This window comes from Aulostomus chinensis, chromosome 9 (genome assembly GCF_037954235.1).
Source record: "Aulostomus chinensis isolate RoL2024-O1b breed Wild chromosome 9, RoL_Achi_v1.0, whole genome shotgun sequence".
Classification (NCBI taxonomy): Eukaryota; Metazoa; Chordata; class Actinopteri; order Syngnathiformes; family Aulostomidae; genus Aulostomus; species Aulostomus chinensis.
This window is the reverse complement of record NC_141328.1, coordinates 13,116,142-13,141,742: the sequence shown is the minus strand read 5'-3', so window position 1 is coordinate 13,141,742 and position 25,601 is coordinate 13,116,142. Positions and strand designations below refer to the sequence as shown.

Below are 25,601 nucleotides of genomic sequence, written 5' to 3'. Positions count from 1 at the left end.
CGGGCCCCCTAAACGTGAAATGGTGAAGATGATGAAATGATGATGGGACGATCTATGCTCCTGCTCCTATACCTTCTCGGTGTGGGCGTTATTAAAATCTATTGAAGTGGGGAGGCGGTGGGATCATTTACGCACTAGATGTCCCTCCTATTGGTCTGCTAATGGCAGCTGCGGTGATGCGGCAAGGACTCCTGCCATAAAAAGAAAGGCGACGACGAGCCGCGCCGGAGAAACCTAAGTGTTCGAGGGAGGACAGCGAGTTTGATGGTGAATGCAACTCTACGAGTCTTAACACGGCTGGAACTAACTGACAAACTCCTGAGGTACACACTCATCAATTAATGCTTAAATGTTTTAGTCTGATTCTCTCTGGAGAATTTATTTCATAGCTTGTTTTTGCTTGAAAGTGGATAAAGTGGTGGAGTAGGACGGGTGATTATACAATGCCATTACGCACTGCTTTCTTGCTCTATAAAACTGGACTATAAAGTAAGATATGAATGTTGTGGAAAGAAAATAAGAAATTTCTCTGATTTTTTTTTACATGAAATTACTCCGATGGTCATCAACCCCAACCAGGTCATGAACCCAAACCAACCCGATCTCAATCTTATCTAATTCAAACTCACCGGCACTGTGTGTTGCTTTTGTGTGTGTTTGTGTAATGTGTGCGTGTGCGTGTGTGTGCGACTGTTGTAGGGATCTAGTGAAGAATGGAGTGGTATGTCTTGGTGCTGATGCTGAGCTTGCCGCCCTCCGTCCACACAGATTGCTCTTCACAGTGTCAAAGATGCGCGAAGCAGATTCTCAGCCCAAAAGCCGTCTTCAGCAGTATGGTAAGATGTCTATGTCGTTTATTATGTTCAGATGAGTACCAACAAACCCCGGGAAAAGGGGCGGTGCAGTGATTAGCTCTTATGCCTCACATCAATAAAGTTGTAGGTTCGAATCCCGGAACCAGCACGGGGTCTTTCTGTGTGGAGTTTACATGTTCTCCCTGTGCCTGCGTGAGCACAATCCGGCAATTCCAGCTTCTTTTCACGGTCGAAAGCCATGCAAGAGGGGGCTAGTTTTTTGTTTTGGTTTTTTTGGATACTCTAAATTGACCGTAGGCGTGAGTGTGAATGGTTGTTTGTGTATTTTTGTTGGACTGGCGACGCATCCAGGGTGAATCCCGCCTGTCGCCCGAAGGCTGCTGGGATAGGCTCCAGCCCACCCCGCGACCCTGAACAGGATAAGAGGTAGAAAATGGATGGATGGAACTCTGGGTGGAAAAAAATGTTAGATTGAAGACCCCAATGCCCTTAAATTTTGATAGACTGTTATAGGACCCAAAAGAAAAGTAAAATTAAAATACAGATTTTATTTTCCAACTTGAATATTGTGTTTTAAATAAACTGCGAATTTACATAGGGTTATATTCGGCTATGGGTGGAGTACCAACAGGACATCATGGGTAAGAATTTTCCAGCTCCAGATGCCATGTAAATAGAATATTGGTTTTTGGGTGACATTATCACTTCAACATTAGGGGAATTCTAGTTGGAAACTGGAATCAAGTGTTTTCTCTTTCGTGGGAATCCTTTGACTGTGTTTGTCTGTCACATACACTTGTCTGCGTGTGTCCTTCAGTCATGCCGCACGGAGTGTGAGGGGCAGCTGGAGGGCTGCAGTCAGGCTCCAAGGCTTGCGGGCTTCAGCCAGGATGATTCTGCGGTGGAGGTAGAGAGTCAAGAAGCCGATCTGGTCAAACGCTATGGCGGATTCATCAAGAGGATCGACAAAAACAAGAACAAAATCTTCACGTCTCCGTGGCGTGACAATCACATCGGGAAGGCCGGCGGGCTGTCCATTAAATACGAGGACTTGTTGAAGAAGTTGGAGGGGAGAGACGCAACCGAGGACCCACAGGATGCTCCAGAGGATCAGAGTCTCCACGCTTATGCTAAACGTTACGGTGGGTTTTTACGCAAATTCGGGCCCAAGACAAAACGGAGTAGCTCCGTAGAGCAAGATAGTGAGGGGGCCGAGGGGGTGGAGGAGCCAGAGGAGTTGCAGAAGCGCTACGGAGGCTTCATGAGGAGGATCCGACCAAAGTTAAACAACCTGAAGTGGGACAAACGGTACGGAGGCTTTCTTCGCCGCCACTTCAAAATCGCTGTGCGCTCAGCCGAGGAGCCCTACTACTCCTACGATGACTTCAGTCTATAGAAGAAGCCTGCAGAGTTAACGGACTTATGTAGGTGCCCTTGAAATGCCTACATTTATCAAAACTAACCACATGCCTGATTATACTCGGTTGCCTTCTGTGTAAAAACTCACTTCTCTGTGTTATGGAGTCTTCGTCTATCATACAATAAAGGATGCTTGTTTACTAAAATCATGAATAAGACCATTTTCTATCTCGTCTACCAAGTATAAATCGTAGGTCCACCAGCTGCTTGTGCGGCTCAGACGCTGAAGACATCTACAAACGTCTTCTCTTGGGCAAATGGAATGTTGGACAATATCTTGAATTTATTTTTAATTCAAGATATTGGGAAGGGGAGGTTTAAGAATAGAAACGTCATACCTTTTTTATTTATATTCTTTAGTCAACATAAGGCTGACAGGGTTCCTGTCTGAACGTGACTATGATGTGAAACTTTCGTTTTTAGACATCTAAATAAAGAAAAATAGTAATTTTTGATCATGTAGTTCATTTCAATTTAAAACTGAGAAAACATATGCTAAAAGGTACATGAAGTTTAATTGCTGAATAGTTTTATAATAATTGAAACTTTTATTCGATCTCTCCTGAGTTGCAGTTAAAAAGAACTGAGTGATCGAAACAGCTGAATGGGATGGAGCATGACCTTCACTGACATACCAGGGAGGTGTAGAATGAAATCCTCTAGAACCTTTCACTGTGCACATTAATTCTGTCTCTATCAGATGGCTTCACACAAGTCTATATTGCACAAAGCCTAAAGGAAATGTCTGCTGTTTCCTCACAGACAGGTCACCATTAATCTACATTGACTTTGGGGGACAAACACAATTAGTTCTACATTTCTTTTTTTCAGCTTATTGTACAGAAACACCCAACAGGATCAAAATTACAGCAGTATCTTAACCTGCTGGACAAACTGATGAGTTAAAGCCAAATAAAGTGTTCTTACTCTCTTGAAACAAATAAAGGCTTTACAGATGGTCCCCTACTTTGATACTCTTACGCCATCTTGTGGCCAACCAACAGACATGCGAGTTGAGCTCATTTTTCAATGATACCTACATTTACTCAACGTAGACAGTGATTGTTGTTGTTGTTTTTACAGGCCTCTTCATTATTGTGACGTCTTACGGCTTGATGAAGTATCAGCATGCTGAATTCTGAGGGTTGAGGCCCCAGACCCTCATGACCCCAACCAGCTTTACAATTGTAAATTTGTTAACTGAAAGTATCAGGGCCACCGTGCCATCCCCCACACTGTCATTCAAAATCTTATCATGCACATTGTAAATTAATTTATGTTTCAACGAACTACAATCATGGCACTGCTGCTGATACAATTTGGTATTAATTTAATAATGTCTAAGCACATTGTTTTATGTTGTGTAGTTTCTGCTATTTCACATGCCCATTGTGGAGCATGCTGTTGAGAAAAGAAGAAAACTGCACTCGAACCACCACAGTGCGCCGCTAAAAAAGATGAGGACAGCAAATCGTCGACCAAAAAATTCGTGAAAGTGTGACGTGTAAACTGAAAAAGATATTAGGGATGATGGTTTTTTTTTTAATGACAAGAAAATAATTATTTTTATTATTAAAAATGTCTTTTAAATACTCGCAAAGGCCACTGGAGGCCCCCAGACCCCATGTTGAACACCTCTTACATACACAGTGTAAATTTCCTGTGTTCATGCAAATAAATTGAAAAACATTGGTCCCTCATACCTTTTTGTTAAATTTATAGTTGTTAACTGAGTTAACTCTGATGAAGACCCTGAGACCCACGGTACACTTCTTTCAATATCTACATTAGCTCATAAACACACTAATATAGAAATATCTTCAATTTGTTTTTCAACACTACCCATTTATTACCAAACTGCTCAATACTCATATTTTATATCCTAAATGGCATTAAGCCATAAAGAAACGGCTCTGTCACACACTGTATATTACAAACAAATGGATGCACTTCCAGTAAATCATGACTGAAAAACTGATTGCTGACACTTGAGGCCACGGGGTATCTCAGAAGTCGAAGGACATCTACAAGGAAGGCTTTTCTATATTGACAGATAAGATGAATGTATTACATTAAATAAAATGTAGCTTCAGTCCAGGAGTCTTTTAAATCGGTAAGCACAGTGGACACAGGGAGAACAGCTGTCACATACTTCATTGCTGCACGGATGGATGCTCCCTGACTTCCTCTTTGGCCTCTTCTGGCTGACCTTCCTCATCACCATCACCCTGGCCTTCCTCTGGCAAATCATCTGCAGTGGTTGCTGTGGTGTCAACCACACTGATGCTGCCTACTGTCTGTGTGATGTTTTGTGTGGTGGCCAGGCTCTGTAGTGGGCCTGGGAGTGTGACCAGCTGGAACTGAGAACCTACCATTTTAACAAAGGCTGTAGAGGCTGCCGAGCTGCTGACGCTGGCTGTGGCCTCCTGACCCACTGCTGTGGAGAGCACGGTCAGATTAGGTGTGTCACCCCCCAGCTCTGAGCCCGTGAGCGGTGCGGTCAATAGGGTATATCCCCCCAGGTTGGTGCCAGCCGGGGCTGCTGCCACAGTCAGCAGCTTGCCAAGTGGCAGTCCAGTCAGCTGGTTGAGAGGCAGTGTAATCTGGGCAGGGGCAGCATTGGTCGAAGCTGGGCCAGAGATGGTGCGGATCATACGAGGCCGTTTGGGTGCAGGGGGTGCAGGGACTGGGGTGAGGGTCATCAGGACATTGTTGAGGTGCTGAGATTTGCTCTTCAGCTCCTTGGCTCGCTTCCTGTGCTCATCACATTGCTGCTCAAGAGCTGCAGAGGAACAAAATATTATATATTATCACCAACTGAGACTTTGTTTATTTCATGATAACAGTTCACTTTTTAACAAGCTTTAAACCTGAAAATACACGGTTTTGTCCTGGATGTAGAAACTTAACGAAGACTCACCAGCAAGACTGCGAGTGTACTGCTCTCTGTATCGATCCATCTGGCTCTTGTGACTGGCTAAAACCTTCTTCACCAGGTCCAACATTCCAAAGTTCTGCACAATGTTATTAAGCAAAACAGCATCTGACAAAATAAAGACTTGGTGTTAAATGAGTCACAGCCATGCAAAATATAAAGCAACATATCCAGCAATGAACTCTAATGGAAGCATCAGTCACCTCTGTGAGCTGGGGCTACAGAAATGTCACTATCATTAAGAGCTCATTGTAAGGGCTATCCACAAGTGCTGTATCTGTAGATTCTAAACAGCATAAGTGACTCAGATCATGACATCATGTGACATGATTATGCAGACGCTTTTTATCAGCCCAAATATAAAAGGGGCAAGAGACTGTGTCTTGTGAAGTTGTGTTTTCATGCCTACACACCAGCGAAAGCTACAGGCGTTATGTCTGTCGGCCTGTTTGTACAAGGGCTGTAATCAACCAAAGAAATTCTTGGTCGACTGAAGCCCTCAAATTTTTAATTTTATATATGAAAAATATACTGTATCAACTATCAGCACAAAACCTGTTGAGGAATATTTAGACAATTGTTTTTGTCACGTTATAATAATTGACCAACACTGTCATTTGTCCTGCGCAAAGAGCGAGACTGAACAGAGGAGCTCAGCATCGCGGCTGAGACACAAGTAGACTTTTAACTTAAAACTTAACTCTTAAACACAAAGGGCAAGTCCACTGTAAGAATTTTTACAATTAAAACAAAACAATTATTAGACTAAAAGATTGAAATGTCAATTCTGATATGTTCATGTACTCGAAACTGACGCGGCAACCTAAGGTGGACAAGTTAGCTTACCGTTTCTAGGTGATACGCCATGTTTGTAGTGGAGCTGTGATATGAAAACTGTTGTTTGCAAACTTTGCATTCGACTTTTTTCCATTATCTATTTTCATGAAATGCTGCCACACTGCAGATGTCTTTGACATGGTGGACGAGGACTGACTTTAAGTGAAACTGTCAAAACTAAATATACATTCATCAAACCACCAGAAGTCGGCCTTCTGGTACTCTTCAGTCTGTTTGTCTCTAGCGGGTCGGGCTAGTCCAAAATAGCAAAAACAAGGGGGGTGCTCAAAGACAGATTGTTAACTGTGAAACAGGGGTGCTTTGAAAACACCCCCATTAGCACTTGGTGCTTTCCTCCTGATGAAATTAACGTGGCAAAAAATCGACCAATCAGAATTTTGGTCAAGCCAGAACGTACTGACTAATAAATCGACCAGTCGACTGGGAGATTACAGCCCTAGTCTGTACAATCCATTTTTTTGTTAAAGCAATATCTTTATAATCTAGGGCTAAAGACTTGGAAAAATATCTAATTAAAAGTTTAGTTAAATGATAATAGTGGGCTTTCTATTAAACTCAGATAAAACCGAAGTCATTGTCCTGGGCCCAAAACATCTTAGAGACACCCTATCTAATGAGACAGGTACCCTGGAAGGTATTACCTTGGCCCCCAGCACGACTGTGAGGAACCTAGGAGTTCTCTTTGATCAGGATCTGTCCTTTAATGCCCACATTAAGCAAATTTCTAGGACTGCTTTCTTTCATTTAAGAAACTTTGCTAGGATCAGACACATCCTGTCTCAAAAGGATGCAGAAAAACTAGTCCATGCCTTTGACACTTCCAGGCTGGATTACTGCAATTCACTCCTATCAGGCTGCACCAGTAGGTCCCTAAAGACTCTCCACCTGGTCCAAAATGCTGCTGCCCACGTGTTGACGAGAACTAGTAGAAGAGACCATGTCTCTCCTATACTGGCTTCTCTGCATTGGCTACCTATCAAATTTAGAATAGAATTCAAAATTCTCCTTCTAACATACAAAGTCCTCAACCGTCAGGCTCCTGAATACCTGACAGAGCTCATAGTCCCCTATTACCCAGCCAGAACCCTTCACTCCCAGGATGCAGGGTTACTTCTGGTTTTAGTTCAGTTCAGTTTCAGTCCAGGATGCAGACACCCTCTCTACCTTTAAGAGCAGACTAAAGACCTTCCTTTTTGATCAGGCTTATAGTTGGGCTGCTTAGGCTGGCCCTTAAATATGCTGCCATAGGCTTAGACTGCTGGGGGATCTCCCATGGTGCACTGGGCTTCTCTCTACTCCTCTCTGTCTTCCTATATTTGTCATACATAAATAATACTCATATGTATTACTAACTCGTCTTCTTCTCCGGAGCCTTCATCATCCCAGATCCTGGGTGCTGCTGGAGGAGGCTACAGACCTGAAGAGGCTCAAGCTACCACCTTTAGCTCCACCTGCTCATGTCCCTGTCTGTCCATCAGTCTCTTCCCTTCTCTCTCTTTATCTCTGTCCCACTCTTTCCTTCTGCATATCTGTCTTCCTCTATTATCTGTCTTTGTCTCTGCCCCACTCTCCTGCTCTCTTTCCCCCCCAAACGGTCACAGCAGAAAGCCGTCCCCACTGATCCTGGATCTGCTTGATGTTCCTGCCTGTTAAAAGGAAGGTTTTCATCACCACTGTTGCAGGATGTGCTTGCTCATGGAGAATTGTTGGGTGTAGATTCATTGAAGGAGTGTGAAACTAGAGCTGCTGTACCTGTAAAGTGTCATGAGATAACTTTTGTTGTGATTTGGCACTATCTAAATGAAACTGACTTGACTTGACTCTCTGCAGCCCTTACCCTGTAATCAAAGACAATTTTGTCAGCCCTGTACAACAAAACTTTTTTGCCTCCCCCTCCCCAAAAAACCCCAAATATATTCAAACAGTTATTATTATAATCATGTCCTTGTCAACAAATGGTTCAACAACAACTCGTCAAATCTCAATATCTTTGATTGGGGTAGACCTATCTTATTAAACACATGAATCCAGACGCATCAGTGGGTCTTTGCATTCAATCAACATTTGACGGCAGTTCATTATGACACAAGGGCCATTGAATAAAGTTCTGGTTTGAGTTGGAAATTTTGTTCCTTGGGGTGGATTTCTGAGATAGACATTCTTGGGTAACTCAGCCCAGTGGGGTTCTAACCTTTGACCTGTATTGGCGGATCACACACTCTCTCCTGTAGCCCCTTCAGCACCTCTTGCAGCTCCTTCTGGAAGTCCTCCACCACTTCCTCCAGCAGTCCTGCTTCCTTCACCCCACGCCAAAATGCAACAGAGTCCTCTGAAGACACACACATACATACATATATACATGAGTGTATGTGTATGTACATAAATACATTATATATGTGTGTGCGTGTATGTATATATGTATAAACACACACACACATACATACATATATATGTATATGTATATATATATATATATATATATATATATAAAATATACACATATATACATACATAGAGAGAGAGAGAGAGAGAGAGAGAAAGAGAAAGAGAGAGAGAGAGAGAAATTTACAGATTTTGATTTATCGAATTGATCAATGTCCAGTTAAAGTTTAATAGGTGTATGCTGGTTCCTAATCACCTCCAATGGCTGTGACCCACTCTGAAGTTTCCTCTGACACCTCTGGAAATGAGGCTCCATTCACTACAACACAAACAGACCACAACCTCATCACTCACTCAGTTGCCACCTCTCACTTCATGAACACATCACATAGCTACCCGGTTAAATTTTCAGTCATGAAAGATTTATGGCTTTGTGGTGTTCATTCTGATCCTATATAAAGTGAACAATTTCAGTGACGCATATTTTGACAGATCCAGCCCTTACTTACAGTCCACTGAAGATGGAGTGGCAGAAACCAGTTCTGCAGACTGATCACTGCTCATGGAGACTTTGGTACCCACCACGTCTATCTTAGTGCTACGGCAGGTGTTGGAGCAGACCTTCGTGTGCTGGTAGAAGTCCAGCTCCCCTGAGTCCATTATCTTCCTTGAGGAATAAAACGATGGACAGGCTTTTTAGGAAGCATGACACACAATATCAGAATGCATAGTTTCAATTTTTTGACAACTTGTCTGATGTCAGTGTTATCCTGAGGCATTTGGGGGAGAATCTACACATGGAATTATCATAAAACCACTGAAATGCAAAACCTCCTTGATTAAGCAGTCCGAGGCTACATTTTCTAAAATGAAGTCCAATTCATTTGCAAAAGTGGACTCCAGATCACGACACAGGAGTGTCCTGTCCCACTCAGGAGGGGATGAGGAGTAGTTCGCACACTGAAAAACGTGACTTTAACAAAGTCTACAAAAAGGAGATGCTTTTTCATTTCAAGAGCAAGAGCAGATGTTTCAGCAGTCTGGCTATTCTCCGTGAGAGCACGGAGAATAGCCAGACTGCTGCCGGATTGTAGACTTTATTTAAGCCATTTTTTTTCAGTGAGCAAACTACTCCTAATCCTCTCCAAACTTGGTCATCTGAGTGCAATAAAATTCCTCTGCATCCCACTCAGGAGAGGAACATTAGGCCTGATGGTCTCTGTAAACATCTTTTATCTACTGTCAGCGATGTCAACACTTTGTCACGGATATTATTATTATTTTTATTTTATATTTTAACCAGAACTAGTGCCACATGAAGAATCACACATCTCAATCATGTCAGCCTTATTATTATAATCATGAAAAGCATAGAAATCGAAAGAAATGAAATGAACACAAATACATACACACATACACAATATATGCAAATATATATACACAAATATATATATATATATATATATATACATACATATTTACACACACATATATACACATATATACATATACATCATACATACATATATACACATATACATACACATATATACATATACATCATACATACATATATACACATATACATGCATATATACATATACATACACATATGCATATACATACATATACATACATATACATGTATACATACACACACATATATATATTTGTGTATATATATATTTGCGTATTCCGCCGACGAACTTCGATCGGCAATCGTCTAGTCGAGCCTTACCCCCGTGACGTATTTCTGGCAGGAAAAAATATCGAGAGCAAAAAAACATCCCGAAGCGAGCGAGCGTGTAAGTTAGAAGAGAGAGCGAGCAGCGCCACCGTCTCACAACTGCTCTCTGTCACAATTTACACGCTCGAGACAAAACTTTAATTGCCACAAGATTATTTTTGACCTCTCAATGTTATGTTTTTTATGCCCTCAATTCCTGAACCTGTGCTCGTTTAGTTTGTATTTACGCTCTCAAGATTGTGACAGCTATCTGACCCCATACATTTGTTTCTTTTGAAGAATTGCATGTTTCGTAAGTGTTTTTTTTTTTTTTTTTTGGATCAACGTCCATTGGGTCAGTTTTTTGTTAGCTGGATTACACAAAAACAACCAGGTAGATTTTCACAAAATTTAGTGGAGGAGTGGAATATGGCCCAATGCAGAAACACTTAATTTGGGGTCAGATTTGTTAACCATAGTGAAAAACACTTTTATACATGCACACAGACTGGTCTTCTTCACAGACTGAGATTATTCATGCATGAGATTTTATTTTAAAACCCACTACATCTGTTTCAACTAATTCCTGACATATTTCTAGGGTACCCAGTCAAAATCAAAGGAATCATAACCCTGATCTTCATTTAACATGGCTAGGCAATCTGAACCCAGTAACTTCAAATTAGGAGAATTTCACTGACAGTGCATTTGATTTCAGACCTGAGCATGGTGCCACTGAGGCGGATGGCTCTTTTCCAGTCCTTCAGAGTTGATTTCCCTGCTAAACAGACAAACTCCTTTGGACTGATGAGCTGTTCATTGAACTAATGAGAAACAAAACACAAACAAACACAAGATATTGATGGTTAGCTTAATCCCACACTTCATGTTAATACCAACCTCATCTACATCAGGATAAATAATAATCGTAATGTACATAAAAATGTTCATACCCTCTTTATTTCATCAGCTTCAATATTTATACTCACTTTATCCAAATCAGCCAAAAAAGCTTTATATCAACTTCATCTAAAATCAGCTGAAATTTTTCCTATTCATCCTCATCAGCCAAAATATGTTGACACCAACTTTATTTACATCAGCCTCAATACTTTTATAACAACTTTTTAACATCAGTCTCAATGCTGACACTGACTTATTCTACATCAGCCTAAATATGTTTACACCACCCTTTTCTACATGAACTTATAGCTCATATAATAGACACTTTTTTTCAAAATGTCAATGCATACCTGGACACATTTTACATTAATCCCCGGGCAGACAAACTTCTTCCACACAAGTATGGCTTTAGTGTCTCCACAAGTGATCGGGTAGAACACATCGGCTTCCACGTCAACCTCCTCAGTTAACTTCACTGCAGACAAGAGAAAAAGAGATTGTCAGATAGCCAACAAACTATCTCTTTCAGGCTGATCAACCTAATTTATGTTGTAAAATACCTTCAAAAAGACTCCGTTGTTTAAAATTACTCAGTGAATGTCGTGAATTAAAATCTCACACAATCTTTGCATTTGGTGGATTCACAAGTCAACCAGTTAAAAAAGGAACTTGATAAATTCAAGTCAACCAGTTAAAAAAGGAACTTGATAAATTCTTCCCAACAGCCACATTGTTACTCAGGTAGCACTCCACACTGCATTATTAAAATAGTTGCCCGAAAACAAATTCCTATCTAATGAAATATAGTTCCTTGACGGTACCCCCTTAACTCTTTCCCATCTTCAGAAATGTTTTCACTGTACCTACATACATGTGTGTGTATGTATGTATGTATATATATATATATCACTATGCACTGCAGTAGATCACAATTGGGAATAATTACGATTGAGTAATACTAAACCTGCCAGCTGCTCAAGGGTGTAAACTGTGAAAGATGGACGAAAGCTCCAAAATCAGTAAGTTGATGTTGAGACCAAAGTCTTGAGCTAGCAGACCAACACATCACCAACTCCAGAGCAATCTGGTGTGAGTTCAACTACACTATTAATTATAAAAGGAGTGTGAACACAGCAATCATTACCAATGACTGCCTCTTCTTTTGACAAGGAATCTGCTCCGTTGGCCTCCGTGTCTGCTTCCACCTGTGTTACTGTGAGGACATCTTCCCTGGAAATCCACAACAAAGTGACAAACAGAATAATCTCCAGAAAAAAAAAATCATGCCATTGTGTGTGTCCCTACTGATGTTCACAATAATGTGCATGCAGTATGTATACTATATAGTATGACCAACCCAGATTGAGGGGTCAGCTCTGCAGTCACCAGTACTGCTTTATCCTCCTCTACCACGGAAGGGAGGTCCTCACCCACGGCTTCTGGTATGGTGACGATTACAACCTCACCCATTTCTTGCATGCCCACTTCGGATGCCGCCATGGTTTACAGAACTAAAGAAAAAATGCATCATTATTAATAATAGTTCACGTATGAGACAAATGAATAATTACAAATAATGCGATTTTCTGATCATGTCAAGATCAGAGAGGTTGTGATCATGAAACTGAGGAGAAAAGTGCTCGTACATGGGCAACAAAAACAAATAGACGGATTATTTCAGGGTTATTCATATAATGGGTAAAGTTGATATACGATTTAGAGAAACGCGATTCCTCTGTGAATGTTCGCCCTATCGTATCGTCATGAAATACGTGTGTACTTGTATACCCTCGTATTAGCTGTAATGACTTTGAGCTACATACCAAAATTGACCATAAAACGTCGAAACATAGGATATTGAAATAAGCTTACCTTTGGGTCTTGATTAAAAAGTAACCATTAATCGTAAATGTCGCCACATCTGTTGTTAAAAAGAAGTCAGCCTGTTAGCCTGCCGGTGAGAGCTAACGTTGACTTATACTACAGCAAATCGTCTAAAATGTGACGGAAGCTACCAAATGAATTGACATTATTTCTTTGTTTTTCCATCAAATTGAAGCCGCCAATTATATTCCTTTCTTATTACTTAACACGGCATTTGCTAATCTTCCAATAATTTCACTTGTGTACATAGTTACGGCATCACTTCTTCTACGTTTTTACGACTCGAAGACTAACAAGATAAGCAAATATCGCCACCTATTGTTCAGGAATGTAGGTAACCGTCTCATAAGTGGTATTCCGCCTACGCCGTGTTTAGGTTTGATCTTGTGCGTAGACACAGATTTTCTGTTAATTGGAAAATTTAAGAAAATGCCTTGACTTCCCTGTAGATGGTATAATGATATTTGACGGATTTAATTCCAACATTAATGTGTGCATTTAAGGGGGAGGACCATAGTTTAAACGAAAGGATCATACATGTATATATCCTCTCCTGACTACATCGCTGAAATTCGTTTTTAAGTCAAATAATTCATCAAAACAGCGCTTTTCCGGGACTGGAGAAGCAAGCCGTTTAAGAGCGAATACTCTGGTTTATTTTCTATCTTTGTTAAGAAGGACACATGCGCAGTATTAAATCAAAATGGCTAACACGGCCTGGTCAGACACGATGGTGAAGCTCCTTCGCCGAATGAACAACTTTTATGCACCAGGTAAACCAGTCGTGCATTACATGAAAACATTACGGTGTGAAAAGTGCTTCTAAAATCATTAGATGCAATGTGTTTTGGCAGGCTCCAGCCATGCGAGCTGTTTGCGTTTCGAGGTAAACGGAACCCAAGTTGGTTGGATTCCTCCTCATGTGGCTTCTTTATTGTCACGGTATGCGGATGTGTTCAGACCGTCACTAGGTGGCGTAGTGTCACTGTGCCACGGCCTGGATTCATATGAGACGAGGTCAGAGGCCGTTGACAATGTCCTGAAAGATCTGAGACGCGAGGACTCACTGGCCTGCCTCAAAGGATGGAGAGATGAGGTCTCTCTCACACACACACACACACACGTTTGGCGAAAGTTACCAATTTAAGATAATAATGAGAATAATATGGCGATGTGTAAAGTGCTTTTTATTAAGTTACAGTATGTACTTAACCTAATGATTAGGCCGATATCTCTGTACAGTTCCACTGGAATAAATGAAAATTGAAAGTAATGGAAAAACTAAAAAACTTAATCTATATTGATTACTGTTTACCTACCATATCGCAACAAAATATGTTAAACCTAACAGAAACTACTGACTTCATATTCTTCATATTTGTTTAATCACATATTACCATGACATTAATCATGATTATCATAGACCATAGCATAAGGTTTGCCAGGTCGCAAGTCACACTGTTAAACATCATTTTTTGCACATTCACCCTCAATAATTGGGACATAGATTTATGATTTTGAATTACCTCATAATTATGAGGTTTATACCATTAATGTCACTTTAATACAAGTTGAAATAAAAATATTTCATTAACCTTACCATTTTATTTTCAGCAGATTACCATATTTTACAATTGCCATACTTACCTCTGTTAAATAGCACAAGTGTGTTGCTGGCTCTCAATGTTTCCCCCATTATTATTCATTGTTTGTAGTCTTTCATTACCCTGTAACATAACTTTCAGTATTCCCATAATATCAAGATGTTGCATTTTATTATGTAACATTTACCTAATATCTATCTAAGTATGATCTCACTTTTACCATATTATTACTGAACTATAATGTTAACTCCTACTGGTTTCTTACCCTTTCTTTCATTAAGGTGTTGGAGTGATTACTAAACTGAAGTAGGAGAAAGAAATGATTGGATGAGGGTTATGATGTGGTTTCAATCTTGCACACTAGCATAGCATCCTGAATCCTACATGTGCAGGAAGGCATCATATGAATCCCAGGGAACTGGGCATATTCTTGTTTTCCAGAAGTACAGTGTGATGGCCAGATTCTCTGACCCTCCCCTGATGTGGATGGAAAGATCTGCTACCAGTAAGTAGAAGAACCTGGTGGCTGGCCCACCCTTTTCAGTTTGAGTGTCCTGCAAGCTCGCTGTGATTGATGTTGAGCAGGTCTTTTCGGGGTGAAGCGGTATGGTGTTCACATCAATGGTTACTCTGTCAGTGAGAGTGGGCAAGTCAGCATGTGGCTGGCACGACGGTCCCCCACAAAGCAGACCTATCCTGGATTACTGGACAACATGGTTAGTCCATGATATACAGTGCCATAGGTTGCAGATACATTTCACATTTTGAATGATACCTAAAAATGATTGTAAATACACTCAAGGCTTCTTTTTTTTAAAAATTTGACTGAACACAGAGTAAATGTGTTTCTGTCTTTGAAGGCAGCAGGTGGTCTAGCTGCTGGGGAGAGCATCAGGCACACACTGGTCAAAGAATGTAAGGAAGAAGCATGTATCCCAGAAGCTCTTGCTGAGAAGGCGTGTCCTGTATCTACAGTGAGGTGAGGGAGTTGTCTTTTCCCATATATTGCAGCTGAGCTCACTCAGCAGTTTATCTGTCTGGTAGGGTTCTAGAGCTTACTTTTCTGCATACAGTCTGTTCTGTTAAGGTTGGTGTGAAGGCTCTCGCGAACTCTGGCGAAACCAAACAAGCAGACTCTGGTTCACACCAAAATGGGGGTCTCAGTTTGCTTCCAAGTGAACCTTGGTGCAATTGAAGAAGATTGGGTAGTAGAGGGTGAGCAGGCAAATTACTTAAAATAAAACTATAAATGGGGCAAAAAGACACAAAGCTTCAACTGAAATGGTTTGAAGCCACATGGAGGACAAAAGAAGATGTGTTAATAATAAAAAGAATAAGAATGAATTGCATTTGTTGCTGCTTTTCTGAGCACCCAAGGACACCTTACAATAAAGGATCCAAAAAAATGCAAATAATACAACATTAAAAATAATAAATAAAATACAAGACAGAAAATTAGACCGGATAGGCAAGTCGAAATATATGGGTTTTGAGCTGTGATTTGAATTGTCCAATAGAGTCAAGCTGACGGATGTGGGGGGGCAGAGAGTTCCAGAGTCTGGGTGCAGAGCAGCTGAAGGCTCTGGCACCCATCGTGGTCAGTTTGAAGGTGGGGACAGACAGAAGAACATCTGAGAAGCTGCGTAGAGCACAGGAGGGGGTGTAGAGATGGAGAAGGTCTGACAGGTATTGGGGGGGCCAAGTTATGGAGAGCTATAAATGTAAGGAGAAGGACTTTATATTGAATTTGGAGATGGACAGGTAGCCTGTAGAGCTGAATGAGAAAGGGGGTGATGTGGTCGGTGGATTTCGTACGTGTGATGATTCTGGCAGCAGAGTTCTTGGTGATTTGGAGACAGTGGAGAAGTTTTTTGGAGAGACCAGTGAGGACTGAATTACAATAATCCATGCATGAAGTGACAAGTGCGTGGACCACGACCCGGCTGTTGTGTTGAGTGAGAGATGGCCAGAGTCTTGAGATGTTACGTAAGTGCATGAAAGCAGTATGGGTAATCTTACTGATGTGGGGCGAAAAAGAAAGAACCCTGTTGAGTATGACACCAAGGCTGTTGACTTGGGAGGAGATATGGACCAGGTGATCGTCGATGGAAATATTGCAGGGGTGAGTTTTGGAGGGTGTGAATCTTGTGCCGATGAAAATGACTTCACTTTTATTTCCATTAAGTCATCCAGATGTTGATGTCCTTGGAGAAAGTTAGTGAGAGCTGGGTGTGTGTGTGTGTGTGTGTGTGTGTGTGTGTGTGTGTGTGTGTGTGTGTGTGTGTGTGTGTGTGCTTGGTTTATTGGAAATGTAGTGTGTCTTCAGTGAAAATGAATTCCAAATTGACGGAGGATGTTTCCAAGGGGGAAGATGTATATAATGAATATAAGTGGTCCCAACACTGAACCCTGCAGAACACCTTGTGTGAAGGATGATGGTTGTGAATGAAAACTTTTTACCTTGAACAAACTGTTTCTTGTCAGATAAATATGAAGTGAACCATTGTAATGCAGTACCAGAGACTTCAGGTGTTACAGAAGAATGAAATGGGAGATGGTATCAAAGGCGGTACTGAGGTCAAGGAGGATGAGGATGGCGGGAAGGCCAGAATTTGCAGCCAGTAGGAGGTCGTTGGTGATTTTGATCGTTTGTGTGTGTTTTGGGCAGAAAGGGGACTGGAATGGCTCAAAGAGATTGTTATTCTGCAGGTGGTTCTGTAGATGGGTTGCTACTGTCTTTTCTAGGATCTTACAGATGAATGGGAGATTGAAAATGGGCCGATGGTTATTAAAGTCATTAGGATCTGAACTTGTTTTTTTTTTAAGAATGGAAGTGATGGAAGCAGTCTTCAGAGATGGTGGAACAGTAGCAGTGGAAAGGGAGGAGTGAACTATGGATGTAATAATCTGTGAGACTGTTCGCAGACAGGCTTTTATTAAGGCAGTGGGGAGAGTATCAAGTGGGCGGGTAGAGTTCTTGGATGCCATGATGAGTCTATTAATAAGTTCAGCAAATGGGAGTTGAAATGCGGACAAAGTGTTGGAGGGTGGCATTGTAATGATCAACCAGTTCAGCAGTGGTGAGGGAGTGAGGGGAGCTGAAATGAGTGGAGGTGCCAATTAGGCAAGGCAAGGCAAGGCAAGGCAGTTTTATTTGTAGAGCCCGTTTTCACCAACAGTTTGTCTCAAAGGGCTTCACATGGCATCATAACAACATCCTCTGCCCTTAGACCCTCAATGAGACTCTTAAGCTCAATGATATTAATATTCTTAAGGTTTCTGAAGGATATGAAGTGGCTCTGGATAGAGTTTGTTGAAGATGAATATCAAAAATGACACATTTATGGTCAGAAATTGAAAGATCAACAGCAATTAGATTGCATGGTGTGACTCCTGAACAGCAAACTAAATTGAAAATATGGCCTTTGCATTGAGTTGGGAAATTAACAAATTGAACAAGGTCAAAACTATTAAGGGTAGAAATAAATCTTTGGCAGATTAGGGATGGGAATCGAAAACCATTTTTTGTTGAGAACCAGTTTGTTTCAATTCCTTGGAATCATTTGCCAAATTTGCAAACAATTTCTTTATCAATTCCAGTGGGTGCAAATGACGTCACCATGCTTACGCAAGCTACACAATAAGTGTGGCGATGTCATCCACCAGTGCAGCCAGCAGGAAACATGGCGCTCAAGCGGCACAAATGCTTGAAAGTTTGGTTAGATTTCACGAGAGAGGATGACATCAAGGCAACTTGCAATACTTGCAAAGTGGATATTTCATCAAAAGGAGGAAATACTACCAATATGAAGAAACATTTGCACACACAGCATCCGATAACTTTGAATGAATGTTGTGTTTTTGATCTGCTCTGGTGAATCTCAAACCAGCAGCAGCTGCAATGTTAGCATGTCCTCTGCTATCAATACTGAAGGTAACTAACCAACCAAATGAAAATCAATAAGAGAATCACTAAAGAACTGAATCGTTAAGCAGAATCAAAATTGAATCAGAATCGTAAAAATCGTATCAATTCCCATCCCTATTGGCAGATGTAATAGTGGGCTTACGTGTGCACTCGTAACAACTTTAAAGACATGCCAGTTGAATTCCAGTGGCCCCGCTATTCTGATCACGTTTGTTCATAACATTTGATGTACTTGACAGTGGGAAAGCAAACTGGACCAAAATAATAATGTGAATTACAACTCCTGAACTGCACCAAGTTCACTGAACTAGAGGTGTGAATGTGAACTGCAATTGGGTCTCATCGCATCCTGGATGCGTTCACACACATATAATAGAGTTGCTCACGTGCACACATGTGATTGTAACATCTGAACAAGTCTGTTTTTCTAACATTGAGAGGTTAAAACCATTAATATAAGAAAAAATTATATGAATGTGTAATTATATATATATATATATATATATATATATATACACACAGTGTATATATATATACAGTATATATATATACACAGTATATATATATACACAGTATATATATATGTATATATATATATATATATATATATATATATATATATATATATATATATATATATGACTATATGATATATAATATGATATATAAATGACTCCTTGGATTCCGTAGTCAACTGATTCAAACCTCAAACCCTTTTCTAGCTACACCTATGAAGATGGAGAGGGGGTGTTTGCAGAAAGTCAGTTTGTCTTTGATTTGGAACTTCCACGTGATTTCAAACCCAGAGTAGGCGATGGAGAAGTGCAGGATTTCTACCTCCTACCCATAGATAAGGTTAGTACTTTTCTCATGTTTTCATTAGTGTTATTCCTGTGAATTACTGTGATTTGAACATGGTGTGAAAAGAACTGAACTTCAGTGTTTTATTTCAGGATTAAATAAATGATGTTCTAACAAGTGTGTTTTGGTGCCAGGTTCAGGAACTACTGGCTACAGATGACTTCAAACCTAATTCTGCCATGGTGATTTTGGACTTTCTCTTAAGACATTCATTTATTGTTCCAGACAAAGGTCAGTTACAGGCAATAGAATGTCCCTCTCATCTATTCACATCCTCAGATTTATTTAAAGAAACTCCTCATCTTTTGCTTTACTTTTCAGAGCCATTTTACCAGGAGTTTGTGACAGGACTTCATCAGACATTATAGAGTGAGGCTTTAAGGACTGAGTCACTATCTAAGGCCAAGACACTGGATGCTTTATATTAATGGCAAGTGCCAACTTGAGTTGTGGGTCTCAAGAATATTTCAGACTTTTAGAATTTGTGCCAAGGTGCACTCAAGCTGTTTTGGTAGCTTGTGGTTGCCCAACACCTGAGCATGACAATCATAGTCAGGTGCTGGCTCACCTCTTCCTTCAATTTTTCACCTTAATGCCCATAATATTGATCTGTGTCTAGTTTTCTCTGTGTTTTGTCTAATTAAAGTCAACTGGCTATATTTATCGGGCAACATTTTACCCAAAGGTACACACAGAACATCACAATGTTTTCCCGCTCATCCACCCTGATGACGGAGCTTACTTGTATGGCGCCATCTTGCTCAGAGACGCTTCAATGCAGTCAACATGGGAATTGACCTTTCAGATATTGATATCATCCATCCATTATCTATACCGCTTATCCATTGGGGTGGGGGGCTAGAGCATATCCCAGTTGACCCTGGGCGAGAGGTGGGGTTCACCCTGAATGGGTCGCCAATCCATCGCAGCGTCATCAGGAGCAATTAGGGGCTCAATACAAGGACACTTTGACATGGTCACCGGGGAAGTAAGGATTGAACCAGCGACCCTTCAGTTGCTAGATGGGCACTCTACCGCCAAATTTTGAATGTCCAGCTTTAGGACTGACTGGAAGCATGCTGCAGCATTAGCCTGTTGAATGCATCAGGCTTCTCCCCCTGTGTATGCCGTGAAACAGGCATTTGTAAATAACAGTTCCAAGAGGTTCATGATAGAGTTCAGATATATTTTTTTTTCCCTTAAATTCAGCCTGGCATATTGGGAAACATCGGGATCTGTTCAATAATTTATCAAGAGAATGTATTCATTATCTCTAATACAGGAAATACTACTCTCTACGACATGAAATTTCTTCAAAAAAAACCTGTATAATGTGAGGAATGGACACTAAGTTAGATACTATTCCAGTAAAATACCACCATACTTATTTCAAGAAGATTTTTTCTTACAAACACAAGTTTAATTGTTTCCACGTTTCACTCGTTTTCCATATTTGTTCACCATTTGACAAGAGGCAAGGCAAGGCAATTTTATTTGTAGAGCCCATTTTCACAAACAGTTTGTCTCCAGGCTTCATGGCATCATAACAACATCCTCTGCCCTTAGACCCTCACATCGACTGAGGAAAAACTCCATAGAAAACCCTTTTAACAGGGAAAAATCTGAGAAACCTCAGGGTGAGCAACAGAGGAGGGATCCCTCACCCAGGACGGAAAAGAAAACAGTTTACAACACAAAATGTGGGAAACATGGAAATGTTAATAACAGCTGAAGAAGGAAGCTTCTGGTAGGGGAGGCAGGGAGAGCAAGCCAGCTTGATGGGGGACTGGATGGCAGACTGGTTCATGGAAGGTGGAGTGCGGGCTGGTGTAATAGTAGGGAATAAAAGGGGGGTGGGGGGGGGGCGATGCAGGTGGCGGTTGGAGGAGAGAGATGGAGCTCCGGTGGATCTGTGGAAACACAGAGAGACTGCGAGACACCAAGGCCAAACTACAAAGTGCAACAAGTAGTGGTAATGACAGTTCCAAAAATGTGCGGGGAGGAGAGGAGAGGAGAGGAGGGAAGGGCTCCATGTAACCTGATGTGTCCCCCAGCAGTCTAAGCCTGTAGCAGCATAGCTATCAATGGTTCAGAGCTACCTGAACCAGTCCTAACTGAAGGCTCTGTCATAGAGGAAGGTCTTAAGCCTGGACTTAAACGTAGTTAAAGTGTCTGCCTCTCTGACCCATGGAGAGAGCTGGTTCCATAGTAGAGGAGCCCGGTAACTAAAGGCTCTACCTCCTAGTCTGTGCTTCTACTTGTGCCCTCTTCTTCTGCAATAGATTAATGGCACCCACTTACAGTAGTGCACATAGACTGTTCATGATCTTTAAAAATATAACAGACCTGCTTCTCCTTTTTAGCTTAATGGGTAGGGTGAAGTTCAGCTTCATGTTTTAACCCATTGCATCTCGTTAAAAAGGGGCAACACGATAGTGCAGTGGTCAGCCTCACAGTGAGAAGGTTCTGGGTTGAAGCCCCGGCTCAGCACGCGGTCTTTCCGTGTGGTGTTTGCATGTTTTCCCTGTGCCTGGTAGTTCATTCCACCATTTGGGAACAGCAAAGGAGAAGAGTCTGGCTGGAGAATTAGAGCCAAACTGGGCTGGGAGCACCAACTGTCACTCACAGGCAGAGCATAGTGGGCAAGAGGGCATGTAGACCTGGATGAGGGATTCCAGGTAGGCAGGAGTTGTTCTTGTCACTGTTTTGTAAGCCAGAGGAAGAGCTTTGAATTTGATTCAAGCTGCCAATGGAAGCCAGTGAACAGACATTAACAGCAGGGTAACACACAGGTTTGGGCAAATTAAAGACCAGATGTGCTGCTGCATTATGGATCATCTGCAGAGGTTTAAATGTACCCACAGGGAGGCCTGCTAGGAGAGAGTTACATTACTCAATGCATGAAACCACAAGGGCCTGCACCAGAAGCTGTGTGGCTTGTTGTGTCAGTTAGGGTCTGATCCTCCTGATGTTATAGAGGGCATATTGATAAGACCAAGCAATCGAGGCCACATGTACCTTAAATGTCAGCTGGTCATTAATCATGAAACCTAGATGTCTGGCAGAGTTTGTGGGCACAAGTTGGTTTGAATTAAGCACAACACTCATCTGTGGTTGGACATGCTGGAAAGACAATGAGTTCAGATTTGGACAGGTTTAGTACAAAGTCCTTCATCCTTGTAGAGATATCAGCCAGGTACACTGATATCCGAGCTGGAACAGTTGTGTCTTCAGGTGGAGAAGACAGGAAAAGCTGAGTGTTGTCAGCATAGCAGTGGTAGGAGAAACCATGTGAGCAGATTACTGCACCAAGTAAGGTGGTGTATAAGGACAAGAGAAGGGAACCAAGCACTGACACTCTACCTGTGAGGATCTACCTGTGAGGTAGGACTTGAACCACAACAGAACAGATCCTGAGCTTTCAAGTTCATAGAGTGCGGACAGGAGAATTTGATGGTTCACAGTGTCAAAGGCAGCAGACAGGTCCAGCTGCAGGAGGACAGACAACTCACCAGAAGCTCTAGCCAGTCGCAGTGATTCTGTGACTGACAAGGTGCAGTCTGGCTATTTGTTTTGTGTGATAGCGGGCTTACTGAGTTTGGAGAAGTATAAAAATATGAACCACATACTGTCAGGGAAGAGGAGTTGTCATAATTTTCTAAATAAAATTAGTAAGAATATAATGAAAAGATCAGGCTGTGGGGATCCTGGTTAACCTCCCAAAGGCCTTCTCAACAACCACATATGCCCGACTGAATTTTTGGTTGAATGTATGCTGCTGTGCTGTCAACCATCCAGTCATGGAATGGCCACTGGCGGACCTCTTGGGGGGCTCTGGTCGGGTCTTGGGCCAGAGGGGCCCTATGCCCCTGGACTCTGCTCATGCCGTGGGGGGGGGGGGGGGGGGGGTGCCTGACGGGAGCGGGGTCCTCTCTGCCCCGTCTCTGGCATGGGTTGGGCCTGTGGCTGTTTCCTGGGGGGAGGGGTGGCCTGGGGCTCCCTGTGTCCTGGGGGTTTCTGGGTGCTCTGGTGGCCTGGTCCTGACCTGCCTGCTATCCTGGACTGGGGGTGTGATGTCCTGGCCCCCCCACATCAGCTACAGCCAGCTACGCACAGCATCCAAGACAAACTGTAGCACACACACATACACATGCGTATACACACATACACGCATGCGGCGCACAACTGACCCATAAACACACACTCAGACGTTTATCTAAAAATTATATTAAACCAAATGGTAAGCCTGCACTGGAAATTCTGCAACCGATGTTTTTTCCTTTTTTTTCCTTTTCTCCTCTCTGTTGTTGTTACTTTTTCTTTGTTTGTTTGTTTTTTTCTGCTATTGCTGTTGTTGTTTTTGTCCCCCCCCCCCCCCCTCCTGACTTCCCTATCCTGTCCCTGTTCTTTCTTTCCACTCCTGAGCCTCAGTCCGGTAGCTTTATCAATGAACCAATACCATTCCTAATAAAATTAAACATAAATGGCAATAGGAGGAGTTTATCAGATTCCTCCTATGCAGAGTAAAACTGCTTCAGTACAACAAGGCACCAGGAACATGGATTGAACAGGACAGGTTTAAAAAAAAAAAAAAAGACATGCAGACATCATGGGGCATATTCACCAAGGAAGGGGAGGGCTTGGACTAAGAGCTCCCCACCTGGCTTGGAGTAAGGCTACAGCACCAGAGCGGAGGAAGATGGTAGTGGAGGAAGTGCGCTGCCTGGAGTTGGCTGCAAGGTGAACCAAGGCAGTCTCCATTGGCAAACAGGGACAGTGGACATGACAGCATGGAAAAGAGGAACATCAGCTTGAGGGATATGTGGGCTATGGAGGTGAGGCAGTTGAGCTTTACGATCAGAGTTGCGTATGATGTCCTGCCAACGCCTGCCAACCTTGGCTTGGTGAAGATCCATCATGCTCCTTATGTTCCATGCCAGCCTCCCTCAGGCACATACTGACAGGGTATAAATCCAGCCTCACTCAAGGACGTTATACAAGGTGTCATAACCAGGTCCTAAAAATCCTACCATCCTCCCTGGAGGACAAATGAGCTGCCACTAACTCCCTACCACCACCAGCATCCATCCCCAAACAAACAACTACCTTGATTGTGAGGGTACCAAGATGATTAGCAGCAGCTCCACACCATCTGATACACGATAAAAAGTCCTCAACAATCAGGCACCTTCATGTATGTAGTATACATAAATCATATATATGTTACTAACTTATCTTCTTCTCTAGAGCCTTCGGGCTCACCACATCTCAGATCAGAGGTGCTGCTGGAGGAGGCTGCAGACCTGAAGAGGCTCAAGCTACCACCTGTAGCTCCACCTGCTCACATCCCTGTCTGTCCATCAGTCTCTTTCCGTTTCTCTCCCTTTTTATCTCTGTCCCTCTCTTTCCAGCTGCATATCTATCTTCCTCCATTATCTGTCTTTGTCTCTGCCCCGCTCTCCTGCTCTCTTTCCCTCAAAGCAGAAGGCCGTCCCCATTGAGCCTGGATCTGCTCGACGTTCTTGCCTGTTAAAGGAAGGTTTTTGTCGCTGCTGTTGCAGGATGTGCTTGCTGATGGAGAATTGTTGGGTGTAAATTCATTGAAAGAGTGTGGTACTTGACCTGCTCTACCTGTAAAGTGTCATGAGATAACTTTTGTTGGGATTTGGTGCTATACAAAAAAATTGACTTGACAATTTCATTTTAATCGGACAAACTTTTACCAATATACAGGGCTTTCGTTTTCTTGAGTAACATTTATTTAATATTATCTTTTGCATTTTTTCATTTATCTAAATTCTTGTGAAATTTTTTATCAATGGCATAAATACGTTGTGTGCAAATTATATGTGATTATAGCCCCACCTAGCGGTCGAATTTTTATATTCTACGTATACATTGATGGTCCATCCTCTTGTGAATTTCACATCATTTGTGTAAATTTTGGCTCACATGTTGAGCAATATTCAGTAACTGTGCCACCTATTGACCGAAAGATGTACTTTTTATTTGTTATACTCAGCATGGGAACTTGAGGTACTGTACCAAATTTGATATTTATTGGACTTACCATTCCTGGAATATTAACCATTTGAGGTTTGGCGCCACCTAGTGGTAAATTTTAGCAAAATCGAGTACAAACATCCACTGGTCATGTCGACGAGGATTTTGAGGCTTGGTACTGATAAGACTTTGCCAAGATATTGCACCACTTCCTATTTATAGTGCATCACACAGAAAGTAGTTCTTTTAAATCTCTACATTTTGGAACTATCAGTATTCCTTT

At 41.8% G+C, this 25,601-nt stretch overlaps 3 protein-coding genes across 5 annotated transcripts; 2 read left to right on the top strand and 1 right to left on the bottom strand.

The window, feature by feature from the left end:
- Window positions 1-240: 240 nt before the first annotated feature.
- pdyn (prodynorphin) lies at window positions 241-2,361 on the top strand. Of its 2 annotated transcripts, none has more exons than XM_086213869.1 (3): window positions 241-323; window positions 700-836; window positions 1,633-2,361. In XM_086213869.1, the coding sequence occupies exons 2-3, from the start codon at window positions 714-716 to the stop codon at window positions 2,209-2,211; spliced, it is 702 nt and encodes a 233-aa protein (XP_086069995.1). In that variant the 5' UTR covers window positions 241-323; window positions 700-713; the 3' UTR covers window positions 2,212-2,361. The 2 variants fall into 2 exon arrangements, with proteins under 2 accessions (XP_086069995.1, XP_086069996.1); XM_086213870.1 differs by having other exon boundaries at window positions 250-323; window positions 708-836.
- Window positions 2,362-2,813: 452 nt separating this feature from the next.
- Window positions 2,814-13,254, bottom strand: gmeb2 (glucocorticoid modulatory element binding protein 2). Its single transcript, XM_086213866.1, has 10 exons — window positions 12,911-13,254; window positions 12,396-12,549; window positions 12,183-12,268; window positions 11,389-11,513; window positions 10,856-10,959; window positions 8,919-9,076; window positions 8,666-8,728; window positions 8,219-8,356; window positions 5,155-5,277; window positions 2,814-5,016 (listed from the first exon to the last, which is right to left on the bottom strand). The coding sequence occupies exons 2-10, from the start codon at window positions 12,536-12,538 to the stop codon at window positions 4,388-4,390; spliced, it is 1,569 nt and encodes a 522-aa protein (XP_086069992.1). The 5' UTR covers window positions 12,539-12,549; window positions 12,911-13,254; the 3' UTR covers window positions 2,814-4,387.
- tpk2 (thiamin pyrophosphokinase 2) lies at window positions 13,254-21,169 on the top strand. 2 transcript variants are annotated; one of them, XM_086213868.1, is made up of 9 exons: window positions 13,254-13,695; window positions 13,777-13,808; window positions 13,883-14,018; window positions 14,968-15,031; window positions 15,112-15,242; window positions 15,387-15,505; window positions 19,177-19,309; window positions 19,450-19,546; window positions 19,637-21,169. In XM_086213868.1, the coding sequence occupies exons 1-9, from the start codon at window positions 13,687-13,689 to the stop codon at window positions 19,681-19,683; spliced, it is 768 nt and encodes a 255-aa protein (XP_086069994.1). In that variant the 5' UTR covers window positions 13,254-13,686; the 3' UTR covers window positions 19,684-21,169. The 2 variants fall into 2 exon arrangements, with proteins under 2 accessions (XP_086069994.1, XP_086069993.1); XM_086213867.1 differs by having other exon boundaries at window positions 13,777-14,018; window positions 19,637-21,166.
- The last annotated feature ends 4,432 nt before the right edge of the window (window positions 21,170-25,601 follow it).